Raw genomic sequence first — 12,015 nt, forward strand, 5'->3', positions numbered from 1 at the left:
GAGTGAGCATACTCACGAGTGAGTGGGAGTGGCTAAGAAAGTCTTGGCTTCACTCTGACTTTCTGCCAAGCAAGTTCCCCTCTGGCGGGCCTCACTCGAGCCGGAACTGAATTGAGTGCAGCTTGCATAGTTTGATAGTAGGGAAGAGGAGGTAGAAACATTTAGGAGAGTGATAGGCTCTGGCTTTTGCTCGTCGCACTTGGCACTTGGCAATCCAGATGGGGCCGTCTCCTGTTGTCAGAAAAATACCGCCGAAACTTGAGCTCTTGGCCCTCTCGAGAAACAATGACAGGCCAGACATCCCCTCCCCCTCCCCCTACCCGCGCATCGTCGAAAACAATCTCTTTTCCCGTTGCGGCAAGTCAATCCTTGAAGCGCCCACCACCGACTGGCCTCTGCACTTGGGGCCCCAAACTTGGCATCGCGCCCATTCGCTCCCGTGGCTGGCTGTCTAATCTGTACCCAGCCCATACACACAGTACTTACTTACTCCGGCCATTCATAGCCTTTTTGTTGTGTAACCACGATGGCCACGGTAGACTGGTCGTGAACCCTTGCAGTCTGTCTAATGTAAGATGTGAGAATATGTATCGAATACTTCTTTTCCATGTTCATGTCCACGTCCCAGTCCCCCAGCCCGTTGACATATGCAGGCTGGCTACGCTTCATCTTCCCCTTCCATGGCATCCGGCTGGCTGTGTGCCACGTACAGCCATGTACAGTATCTGATCTCACATCACATACCACCACGGTATATTATTACATACAGTCATTACATTCGTTCATTACTCTCTCGTGGCTCGACATGTTTTCCCCTCTAGGGTTTAACACACTAGACAGACCCTCGTCCCCGATGGACTGCCTGCATCTGCAATGTCCATGTCGTATTTTCCTGGGCACTCACTATGCGCCTGCCCCAGTACATAGCCAGTCGCTCCATCCCACTTATACGCATATGTAACGCTAGTTGACATCGTCCCCGCTTCATCGAAGAGAGACCCCAGACGAACAAGTTTAGCGCAGGTCGTCCTGCAGCTCATATTGGCATTGCTCCGAGTAATACCAACCTGCTTACCGACTGTGTACTCGAGGGACATAATTGAAGCTTAGTTCGAAGGGGTGTGGGTTGAAGGACAAGAGTGTGTAGCAGCCAGCCAGCAGTAGTACTGTAGAGCCGAGTAGGGAGTGTGTGTTTAGTGTGACTGTGAAGAAGTGTCCGTCCCTATTCTCTCACTCGCCTTTGCTTTCTCTCTCCCTCTGTCGTGTCTCAAGTTTATAACAGCACTGCTCCCCTCCCTCAAGACATATGGTCCTTGAGTTGCCTCTTATCTTGTTTCCCGGATTTCGATTCTCGACTCTGCCTGGACTGTCCTCGCCTTGGCGCGAAGATCTTGGCTTCTGGGCATTATACCAAAGCAGGCTACATAACAGTATATGCCCCTCATTCTCCCCTCTACTTTGCTCCTTGGTATCTGGCCCCTAGACCGGACAGGACTGGGCTTACACAACTTTACCTAAAAGTTAGTACCTTGCGCAAAAACAACCTGCCACTGCTTGACGCTGGCTGCACCTGCACCGAACATTCGAAAGAAAAAGCCAAGAAAAGGGGCTTTTACCAACATCGCCGGAGTGGTGTATAATCCTTCAGTTTGCTTGACCATTGCCCAGACACGGTTTTTATCATAATTACACGAGTCGTCATTGCTCAACCCGCTCGATCTGGGTCACTTGGCACGTCTATTACTCAACTTTTTCCCTTCTCGCCCCAGAGGGTTCTCGCCCAAGAGGGTTCTCTCCCCTCGACCGGCCTTTTCCTGCATACAAAAGAGGGTGGCGTGCCTCCCTCCCCTCTCTCTCTGCATCTTCGGCGGCCCCGAACCGAACGTTTGGAACGAACTCGACGGACAACCGCGGAGTATTCATTATTTTCGATCTATCTCACCTGTCCAAAGTCTCGCTACCACCACACACTACGACCCTGCTGCCACTGCTCTGCCCACCCATCAGTTGGCGCCGGGTGATCCATGGTCCAGGCATAAGGTTCCACGGTCTCGATCCCTTCCACCCTTACTTTGGGCCTTGCAGGGGTACCCAATCGCCATTTTTGGTGTTCGTCCGCCCGCAACCACGACGGCCATCAGATTTGCTACCGTCTTTCTCCAGTCACCAGTGCTGCACACGCACGACGGTATTTAGAAAATCGGGATCTGTCTGAGTAAGAGGACCTCGGGGAAATCTCCTTCGATTGGGAGGCGGCTTTTTCCTTCTAGTTTTCTTTCTCTCTCCCAACCTTGCAGCAGCTGCAGCCGGTCCAATCGGACCTGTTCGACGGTTTTCACGATGGCCACCCCTCGAACCATGGTGGCTGTTCCTGCCGTGCAGCAGCACCCCTCCCACACACCTACAGCTGCAACCGCAACAAGTGCTGTCACTGGTGCTAGTACTGGTACGCATGGAAACAGGGCCGCCCCTCCTCCGACGCCGAGAAGCCGAATCTCGTCATCATCAGCTGCCACAATAGGTATTTGCCCGGTCCTCTTTTCCTTGTCCTAGCAATGGCATGTTTGATCTCTTGTTTCTGGGGGTCCCTTGTGCCCTTGGTTTTTTTTGGTGGCTTATCTACAGCAGCTAGTTACGTAGCATGCCATGTTTGAAGGATTCAAGTTCGGTTTATTAATAATGCCTTGGGAACCACAGACAACGACGGCCTTTTGACCCCGTCGCCCTCCCAGTCTCATTTTACCTGCGATCCTATCCCCATCCTACAACCACCGCAAAGCCACGCAGGGCTTTCCAATAACAGCAGTCCTGCACTTTCTTCGTCGCCACGCCGCTACCTGACCGACCTGACGGACCCCATCCCCGAAGAGGACGATGAAACCGAGAGCGAGTCGGCAAACGAGCCAATCACCCCTGTAAGCGGCAGAGAGTCGCGAGAATTCCAACCGCAGCTCGACACGGATTTCACCACTTCCCCGGATTTTGCTGAAGACTCTACTACTCCTACTGCTGTGGCTGCTACCACGACGGGCGACAGCACTGCTACGGCGCAAAAGTCGATTTTCCCGGCAGCTGCAGCAGCAGCAGCACCAGCCAGCAGGAGACCGCCGCCTTTAGTGGTTGAAACGGCTGCGACCCCACCACGGACGCCCCAGCAAGCCGACTTATTAAACAGCAGCAGCGCAAGCGACGCTGGGCCTGGGCAGCTGATTGAATCCCAATCGCCTAAAACCACTAAATCCCTCACCCTCTCAGCAGCCAATAATCCCACCTGCAGCGCTACCAGCACTACCAGCCCCGATCCCACCCCAAAGTTCAGCCAAGACACGCCCACTTCGACGTCACCCCCGTCGGATTACTCGCCCACCACCTCCAATCGCACATCTTCTGTTTCCCAGTACTTGTACCAGCAACCCTCCAACCCCCAACAACAATACCCAACTGAACACCCTTCAGAGGCCTCGCCGCCTCCGAGAAGACCGTCGCTGGGCAACCTTTCTCTAAGAGCCTCGCAGTCCTTCCTTGGCATCGGCAACAGAATGAGCTCCATATTCCGCCGTTCCTCGTCCAACGTGACCGAGGGTACCACGATGGAGTTCCGCGATCCCGTCTACCAGAATGGCGGTGACGTGGGAGAGAACAATGCCTCGACCAAGGCCACCCCTAGCAGCAGTCGTCGCTTCTCCTTTCACCCTTCGCGTCCCGAGACGCGCTCCAACACCCCGCCCTCGCCGCCCGAGACGGAACCAAAGAACAAGGTTGCCCAGCCCCTCGTGCCCTCGTCCAGCGATTTCCTAGAGAACAACAAGAAGAAGTCGCACACCGGCTTCTCTCTGCGCTCCAAAGTCAACTTTGTTGGCGGTCCTCGGAAAGAGCCCCGTCGCACACGCAGCGTGGAGCGCATGAAGAAGACTCAAGAACACCTGGACCTGACCCGGCAACCATGGGCTCTGATCCCCGATGCCGGGACTGGGATGAAGGCACGCCGCCTGAGTCTGAGTCTTCCCGATGACTTCACCGTCGACGTCGCCGAACTTCTCAAAGAGTTCGAGTACCAACACAAGCTGCTCGGTCGCCACGGCAAGCATCTCGGCAAGGGTGCCACGTCCAAGGTCACATTGATGGCGCGCAAGGGCATCCCCGGTGAGCTGTATGCCGTCAAGGAGTTCCGTAGCAAGCGCAATGCGGAATCTGAAAAGGACTACGAGAAGAAGATCAAGTCGGAGTTTAGCATTGCCAAGAGTCTGCACCACCCCAACATTGTCGAGACCGTTCGGCTGTGCACCGACCACGGCCGGTGGAACCACGTTATGGAGTACTGTTCCGAGGGCGACCTGTTCAGCCTTGTCTCTAAGAAGTACCTGCAGGAAGAAGGACGCGAGGTGGATCGTCATTGCCTATTCAAACAGCTGTGCCAGGGTGTCTACTACTTGCACTCGAACGGCATTGCCCACCGCGACATCAAGCTTGAGAACTTGCTGATCAGCAAGGACAGCAAGCTGAAGATCACCGACTTCGGAGTCTCGGAAGTCTTTTCGGGCATTCATCCCGGTCTGAGGGAAGCTGGTGGCCAATGCGGCCAAGGCATGAACGGCGACATTCGATTTTGCAAGCCTGGCATCTGCGGAAGTCTGCCTTATATCGCCCCCGAAGTCCTCAGCAAGCAACGAGACTACGACCCCCGTCCGTTGGATGTTTGGAGCTCTGCCATTGTCATGATCTACCTCATCTTCGGCGCCAACATTTGGGAGAAGGCCGAGTGGCAGAACGACTCCAAGACAGCAGGCCACTACAACAAGCTGGTTCTTGCATACGAGAGATACAACGCCCGGCTGGCGAAAGACCCCGAGGGCGAGAAGACCAAGGATGCGCTGCCCCACATTGACGCTTTCGACTACTGTGTCAAGCCTCTGGCCCTTCGGCGTTTGCTGCTGAGGATGCTCAACCCGGACCCGGAGAAGCGCTGGAGCATGACGGAGGTGGTGACGTCGCGGTGGTTCAAGACGATCGAGTGTTGCCAGCTGGATAGCTACGATGATCCAGTCAAGTTTATCGATGCGTCCAAGAAGAACGCCACCATCAGCACGGCCGGCAAGATTTACTGCCACAACCACCTGCCTCCGCAGAACCACGGACACGGGCTGCCTCCGATGCCAGGAAAAGCAGGATACTAGAAAAGACTGCTTCAGGCTAACCATCACGACATTTTGCATTTTATCTCGCCCCCCTTTCGCCATGAAGGCGTACGATCAGTTATTGTGGGCTTTGAGCCATGCCCATTCAATTCAGTCTGGAGACAACCGGCATAGATTGGCGTTACGGTATTCATTTGCATGACATGGAAGGGGGATTGCCATTCCAGGGGGTGTTTTCATTGGTTTTCATTCGTTATAGAACTGGCGAGTTCCGGGCTTCTTCTCCTATACCCCCATCCACTTTCTAGTGTTGAAGACTGCGAAGGGTCGTACAAAGATCTTTCCCCCCTTTTACACGGCCCACATAATCTTTACACCCCCTTGTCCCTCGGAGTGGTTATCTGCGCTGCTATACAGACCAAGAAAAGGTGCGCTGCGAAAAGAGTTGACGGTGGCGGATTTACAGAAGACGGTTGGCAGCTGTTCCTCGCGACACTACGCGGAGGATACTCGGGCTTGATTCCGAGCTACATTACATGGTAGGAGGCAAGCCATGAGACGATGTGCTGATGGGGTGTGTGGCTCTAGACTAGCAGATAGAGACCGGCTCGATTGGCACTCAGGCCACTAATAATACAAAAAGAACGTTTCCAAAACCAAGACATGCTCTTCCATATTGCTTCCAGGCTGTACACCGGCGGGCTGGGATCTGGGTCGCTAGCGCGGCTGCAGCTCATCGAAATGGGATGCATCTGATGTTTTGATTAGAAGGGGCAGAAGGGGGTGGTGTGGAAGTGTGCATGGAAAGTAGTTGGGGCTACACGACAGCGAGCCAAGCAGGCGTTGGGTCGTCTGTTGGTTCCCTCGTGCCGTCGCTTTAGCTGCTACTGTTTCGCACCATCTGCTGCATTGATGACCACCCAACTCCTATAGCATGTTGGGGGTCATTTGTGTTATAACACGTACGAACCGGTACTTTTCCACGGCTTGTCAGATATCACCATCCCACCCGAATCTCCAAGTTTTCTTGATCCCCCCCTCCTTCGCGCCATGGACGTATCAAAGAGCGAGGGGCGGACGAACAAGCCTTTTAGAGGCATGCATGATGCGCGCTCTATAAAATAGTTCGGTGCGCCGCGTGCCCGCGCCCGCACGTTCCTCGACTCTCAGCCCAGTCTCAGCAAATGCAGACCGACCGACCGAACGGGGACCGACTCGCATGTGTAACCATCCAATGCCCCTCTGCTTGGGATGGCAAGGTGAGTTCAGCAGTGTTGCTTGTGGCCCATTAGGCGTGGTAAAGTAAGTCTCATTCCCGTAGAACATATCCGGATCCTTCGATGCTTGCTTATGCCCCCCTGGCAGGGCATGGCATAATACAGCTCTTCCCTACACACACACAAATCTCTACTGCATCTTATGCTTCCCTCCCTTCTCCTGCACAACCTGGGATTGGCGCCACTAAAGCGGGGAAAGGAAGGAGACTCGACCCTCACCGTCTTTTGTTACTCCCGGGGCTCTGCACTCCATGTTTCCTACTCGGTAAGCCGATTGGAACGAGATGACGACGCCGTGTCTGTGTTTGGATCCTTTGTGTTTCTTTGGATGGGTTCTGCTGTCGTGCTACCATACCTAGCACCCGGCCTGGTAAAAGAAGCTTTTTTTCTTTCTCTGGTTCCTCTTTCGGTTCGCTCACCACATCATCATGTTCCGTCACATCCACCGCCGCCCCCCTTCCTCGACACAGCTGAGTGGTTGCCAGAACTGCGGGATGGAGCCGAGTCCAGTAGATTGCTACCTAGCCAAGTATGTGTAGTATGAGGGATTTCGGACAGCCATTCATTCCGCCATCAGCAGCCGCAGAGGGTTCATCCACGAAAACGAAAAGGTTGGTCGTTGGAACAAGTCGTCGTCGTCCCAGGGCTAGCGCCAAGCCCGGCGGCTGTTGATTCGTGCCCGCAGCTGAGGTTCCGGTAAAACCACCAGCACATGCCGCTGCTGTTGCTGCTGTGACAACTGCGATTAGCACTGCTGATATAGCGGTGGTGGAAGGGGGGGTACAGGATGATCATATCAACCAGCAGCCAGCCATGCCCCAGCCATGCCCTACCGTCAGCATCTGACCATTCTGCAATGGGAAAGCCAGAGAAGCTTGTTGAAGCTTGTTTTCGCACCCACAGCGTGCTAGACATGCAACCCTACCTGACACTACCTGGTCCATGTTCTTGGTACCTCGCTTTTCTGCCTCGCGGGCCCGTTGTTGTTGTTGTTGCCGTCTTCGTCGTCGTGAGAGGGCAGGGCAGGGCATTGCAGTCATTATTTCCGGCGCCAGCATGCGTGTATCGTACGCATACAGTCCGTGCCCTTGCCATATGTGCGCCTCTATACGTACAATGCACTATGCATCTTTGCTTCTGCACCCGTACCCCGGTGTGCCACACTCATGGCTTATTCCGTACAGTATGTCCGGTTTTTGGAGGCCGGGCGGGGTCTCCTCCGACACACACACGCACTTTGCGACGGCCAGAGCAGGTAGAGAACAAATACAAACACAAAGAGCCGCCATACGCACCTCCGGCCGGACCAGCCGGACTTTCCCATCGCATCAGGCAGAAATAAGAGCCGACGCCGATTCAGGAGGGCGATATATACCCACCTGCCCATCTGCAAGTATCAGTCGTCAGCCTCATTTCCTAAATCTGAGTCAAGACGCACGCCGTTGTCTCTGCTGAGTGAGTGACCCCCAAACTTGGGCCATGTCGCCCACCGATGGCGGGCATGGCGCTTCCGTGGCTTGGCTGCAGTTGCAGTGGTCACGCGACTCGAGAAATCTTTTTGGGCCCTGCCGCCTCCAGCCCCAGGGCCAGCTGTCGTTTGCGCCCCGACTAGTATCGGTTTCATGTATGTGTGTATGCATGTAGGCGCCGCATGCTGCTGCTGCAGCCATTAACGTTTCTTTAGGCATGCCCGCAGATTCCACGGGGGGCAGGACCTCACAACTTGCGCCCATGGCCAGTCGTCTCACCATGTGCTCTGGCCTGTCTCGATGACTGGACCGGGCCTCCTCGTCCGTGTAGTCTTGGGACTTTCACGATGGCTTCATCATCCCGCCCTGCTGCCCTCCTCGCTCGCTCGCTCGCCCTGAAGTCTAAAAGCCATCACCGGGTAAGAATGACATGGCGAATACGACGAAGGCGTTCAGTAGACGGGCCCAGTCCACGACCGTGATGCCTCTTGGCTTTCTTGGCTTACTTGAGGTGTCCATCTGGGCGACGTAATGCGATGAGAAAGAGGAATGCCCAACGATAGACTGCTGCGCACGCGCACGCGTAAGCCTCGCTCAGGCTTTTGCGACAAGGAGGCGTGTGGGGGGAAACCGGCATGGGACGCTGCTTTCCATAAGTTAGCTTTGTCGTGATCGTCTTGCCCGTCGTGGCTATATCTACTAATCAAGTTAGGGGCGGTCGGGCAGTTGGGGCTTCCTTTATCGATGGCCACCGATTCAGTAGGTATCGTGTACTTGGGCGGTCCACTATCGCGTGCAAATCCCCCATTCGTGAAGTATTGGGCTTCAGTCGACATGAGTCTGCCTACGACGATGCTTCGACTCGACATGGACAATCGCCCGCGCACATCTCGGTTGTGCGGTGACAAGTTCCTGGTTCCTACTATCGATATAGTCACTAGCGGCCAGGACTGACAAGCAATGTTGTCTTTATTGGGGACTATAGAGCCAGGATACCTTCGGGGTCAAGACACTCGGCCACGGGTAAGAAGATGTAGTAGTAGCGTGGTAGTGACACATCTGCGTAGTATCTAAGAAACCCGGTCGACTACAAATCACCGACGAACACGTCTAACATTACCCCCTTTTGCCCAAGAATGACAGGGCAGCCGCCGCGTACCCGTCTATCCCCACCTGCAAGGTTGGCATGATGGCCGGCGCGAAGAGCGCCGAGTGGTTGGACGGGATGCTCTCCGCCAGCGTCCCCTGGCTCTCTGCCTTGTCCCAGGCCTCCCCGTCCACTCCGCCGTACATGAAAAAGCAATACGGCTTCCCCACGGCGGTGGCCAAGATGCTGAAGTCCTCGCTGGCGGCGAACCTCGGGATGTCCCTGTCGTAACGACAGCAGCACGGATCAGCACTCTCTTGCCCCCGCGCCGTGTCCTTCCCCTTTCGCTCCCCCAAAGTGTGCCGCGAACGTCTCCTCGACCCTCGCCGTCGTCTCCTCGTCGTTGATCGTCAACGGAAACGCCCTGGTCGTCTGGAAAGTCGGCTCGCGCGTCGCCCGCGCTCCGAGACACTCGGCCCGCACGATCTCGCGGATGCGCCCGAGGGTGCGGTCGCGCGTGCGCTGCGTCACGGCGCGGCTCTCGACCGACAGCCGGGCCTCGTCGGCGATGATGTTCTCGGCGTCGCCGGCGTGCACGCTGGCCACGGTGACGACGGCGCTGTCGGCCGGGTCCGTCTCGCGCGCCACGATGGTCTGCAGCTTGAGGATCGTGCTCGCCGCCATGACGACCGGGTCGACGGCCGCGTGCGGCATCGACGCGTGCCCGCCCCGCCCGTACAGCGTCACGCGCATGCTGTCGCACGACGTGGCCATGAGCCCCCGCCGCGTGCCCACGACGCCGGTGCGTGCCGTGCCCGTGACGTGGGCGCCGAGCACCACGTCCGGAACCGGCACGCCGTGCTTCCCCGCGTCGTACAGCCCGTCGTCCACCATGGCCTGCGCGCCCGTGCCGCGCTCCTCGGCGGGCTGGAACACGAGCACCAGCGTCCCCGTCCAGGCGCCCGCGTCCTCGCGCAGCGCCGAGGCGAGGGTCCGCGCCGCGCCCAGCAGGCAGGTTATGTGCATGTCGTGGCCGCAGGCGTGCATGACGGGCTTGTCGACGCCGTCGAGGACGTCACGCATGCGCCTGGTGCTGGCGTAGGGCAAGCCCGTGCGCTCGAACACGGGCAGGGCGTCCATATCGGCGCGGAGCAGCACCGTGGGACCTCGTCCTCCTTCGCCTTCATCACCGCCGCTGCGGAGGATGGCTGCGAGACCGTGGCCCCCTATCCCTGCCTTGATGACAAAGTCGGGCGAGATTTTGCGCAGCTCGTCCGCGATGGTCGCCGCCGTCTCCTTCTCCTGGTTCGAGAGCTCCGGGTGTTGGTGGAAGTGCTTGTAGAGGTCCTGGAGCGGTCCCAAGTCCGGCCGGTGCTTAGCCACGACTGCTGATATCGAGGTCATTGTGAATATCTCTGGATGGTATACTGACCGATGCGTTAGCTGCATCTGTGTGTGACAAGAACAACTAACTCTTTCCTCACTCCTCCTTATAGATTCCGGGCGAAGTCACGCAATGCCGGACTAACAGCCCAACTAGTGCGGGGAAAGGTATAAATGAGTATACGCCGCAGACAGTGGAGTAGACGGATGACTGTTTACCTGCTCGGTCTATACCTAAGCCGGCAGGACTTCCGCTTGAATGGACCCCGCCCGCTTCCGGCTTCGGGGACGGATATGTGTGCGATTGGTAATAACTTGGACTGACGGGCTAAATAGCCCGTCTTCTCAATATATCTACAACAAGCCCTCCATTGAATTCGTGTATAGTGATTCTATCCGAATATGATGAAGCGTCATAGGAGGGTTTTGATTCTGCGGCACTACCTGTACCCCCGGCTTGTTTGCGCCAGCAATCTGACTCTGACGATGACGGACTGGCTCTGGAAGATTACACGTCTGATGATTGATGGATGTGAGGGGGCTATGCCTCATAGACTCAGTTGCAAGCAATAATGACTTCCCAACGAGAGCTTCCACTGGAAGATACTACTAGACTGTACCAAACACCAGGCTGATGATGTATTGTATCGAGCCCCTTATTTGTTGTAAGCGTGGTAAAGTGAGTAGTGACGGTATGTCCAGATGAATTCACCCACCATTACGCATCGCCACTCCCCAGCAATCACCAAAGCCTCGATCAAATAGCTGTCCGTAGAAGGGAACTCGCTTGGTTTATAAAACAGGCCATGCTTCCGTAGGAAAGAAACGAATCTCAAGCGCGAGAACAGAAAGAATCCAGACAAGATACAGCGTAGTCCCTAACGAAACCAACACAAAGCACATTACAACAACACAGGCCAACACCAGCAGGCCGATACCACCATCACCACCATGTGCAAACCTCACTTGTTCCAAACGCAATGCGTCTGCAAGTCCTGCGGCCGCGATACCGCGCCCAGCCGACTCGTAGTCTTCCCCGACGACCGCTGCGACCAGCTCCCTACCGGGACCCAGGCCGAAGACTGCCCCTTTCTCGATGATCCGCCGCCCCCTACTGTGCTATTCGCAGGCCTCCACCCATCGCCTTTCTGCAAGCATACCGTGCGGACGCAGCTGAAAAACTCCACCATCACTCTCTTCGACTCGCTGCAGACCGTCAGCAATCTGGTCCAGTCCGAGGCGCGGACAGAGTTTGACGGGGTGGATGCGGCCCGCGCTCGTCTGCGCTTCTCCCTCCGCAATCTCAAGGAGGCCCTGGCCGGTGACGGGGACCTACCAAGGGCCCAGACGCTCCTAGAAGAGGTGTCCAGCGACGCCGTCATGATACAACATAGTTCGGAGCGGTGGGAGAATGTTCGCGAAAGGATTTCAAGCCTCTTGCAAAGCATGGTCGACGATGCACATAGTACTAGGGATAGAGCGGCTGCGCTTTTAGAGGAGCGGCCGTCACCTATACCTAACCGCCATGCAGACGAGGGAGATATATCTGATGGATCTCCCACTGTGAGTCAATGCCAGATAGCATGAAATCTGATCGAAAGAATGGTACCTCAGACTTTAATCATTTCACTTATAGATCATGCAATATCAAAGTGAGTCAAGGT

The 12,015-nt window shown here is 56.0% G+C and overlaps 4 protein-coding genes across 4 annotated transcripts; 2 read left to right on the forward strand and 2 right to left on the reverse strand.

The window, feature by feature from the left end:
• Positions 1–362: 362 nt before the first annotated feature.
• Positions 363–669, reverse strand: PG998_012672 (uncharacterized protein; the record flags this gene model as incomplete). The annotated part of the gene is made up of 2 exons (XM_066879488.1): positions 363–456; positions 491–669. 2 exons carry the CDS (start codon positions 667–669, stop codon positions 363–365), a joined length of 273 nt encoding a protein of 90 aa, XP_066725872.1.
• Positions 670–2,340: 1,671 nt separating this feature from the next.
• On the forward strand, positions 2,341–5,174 carry PG998_012673 (kinase-like domain-containing protein; the record flags this gene model as incomplete). Its single annotated transcript, XM_066879489.1, has 2 exons — positions 2,341–2,446; positions 2,698–5,174. The coding sequence occupies 2 exons, from the start codon at positions 2,341–2,343 to the stop codon at positions 5,172–5,174; spliced, it is 2,583 nt and encodes an 860-aa protein (XP_066725873.1).
• Positions 5,175–8,997: 3,823 nt separating this feature from the next.
• On the reverse strand, positions 8,998–10,372 carry PG998_012674 (uncharacterized protein; the record flags this gene model as incomplete). Its single annotated transcript, XM_066879490.1, has 2 exons — positions 8,998–9,250; positions 9,282–10,372. The coding sequence occupies 2 exons, from the start codon at positions 10,370–10,372 to the stop codon at positions 8,998–9,000; spliced, it is 1,344 nt and encodes a 447-aa protein (XP_066725874.1).
• Positions 10,373–11,302: 930 nt separating this feature from the next.
• On the forward strand, positions 11,303–11,938 carry PG998_012675 (uncharacterized protein; the record flags this gene model as incomplete). The annotated part of the gene is made up of 1 exon (XM_066879491.1): positions 11,303–11,938. The coding sequence occupies one exon, from the start codon at positions 11,303–11,305 to the stop codon at positions 11,936–11,938; it is 636 nt and encodes a 211-aa protein (XP_066725875.1).
• Between the last annotated feature and the right edge of the window lie 77 nt (positions 11,939–12,015).

The sequence above is a fragment of the Apiospora kogelbergensis genome (genome assembly GCF_038363985.1).
Source record: "Apiospora kogelbergensis strain CBS 113332 chromosome Unknown utg000008l_segment0_segment0, whole genome shotgun sequence".
NCBI classification, from domain to species: domain Eukaryota; kingdom Fungi; phylum Ascomycota; class Sordariomycetes; order Amphisphaeriales; family Apiosporaceae; genus Apiospora; species Apiospora kogelbergensis.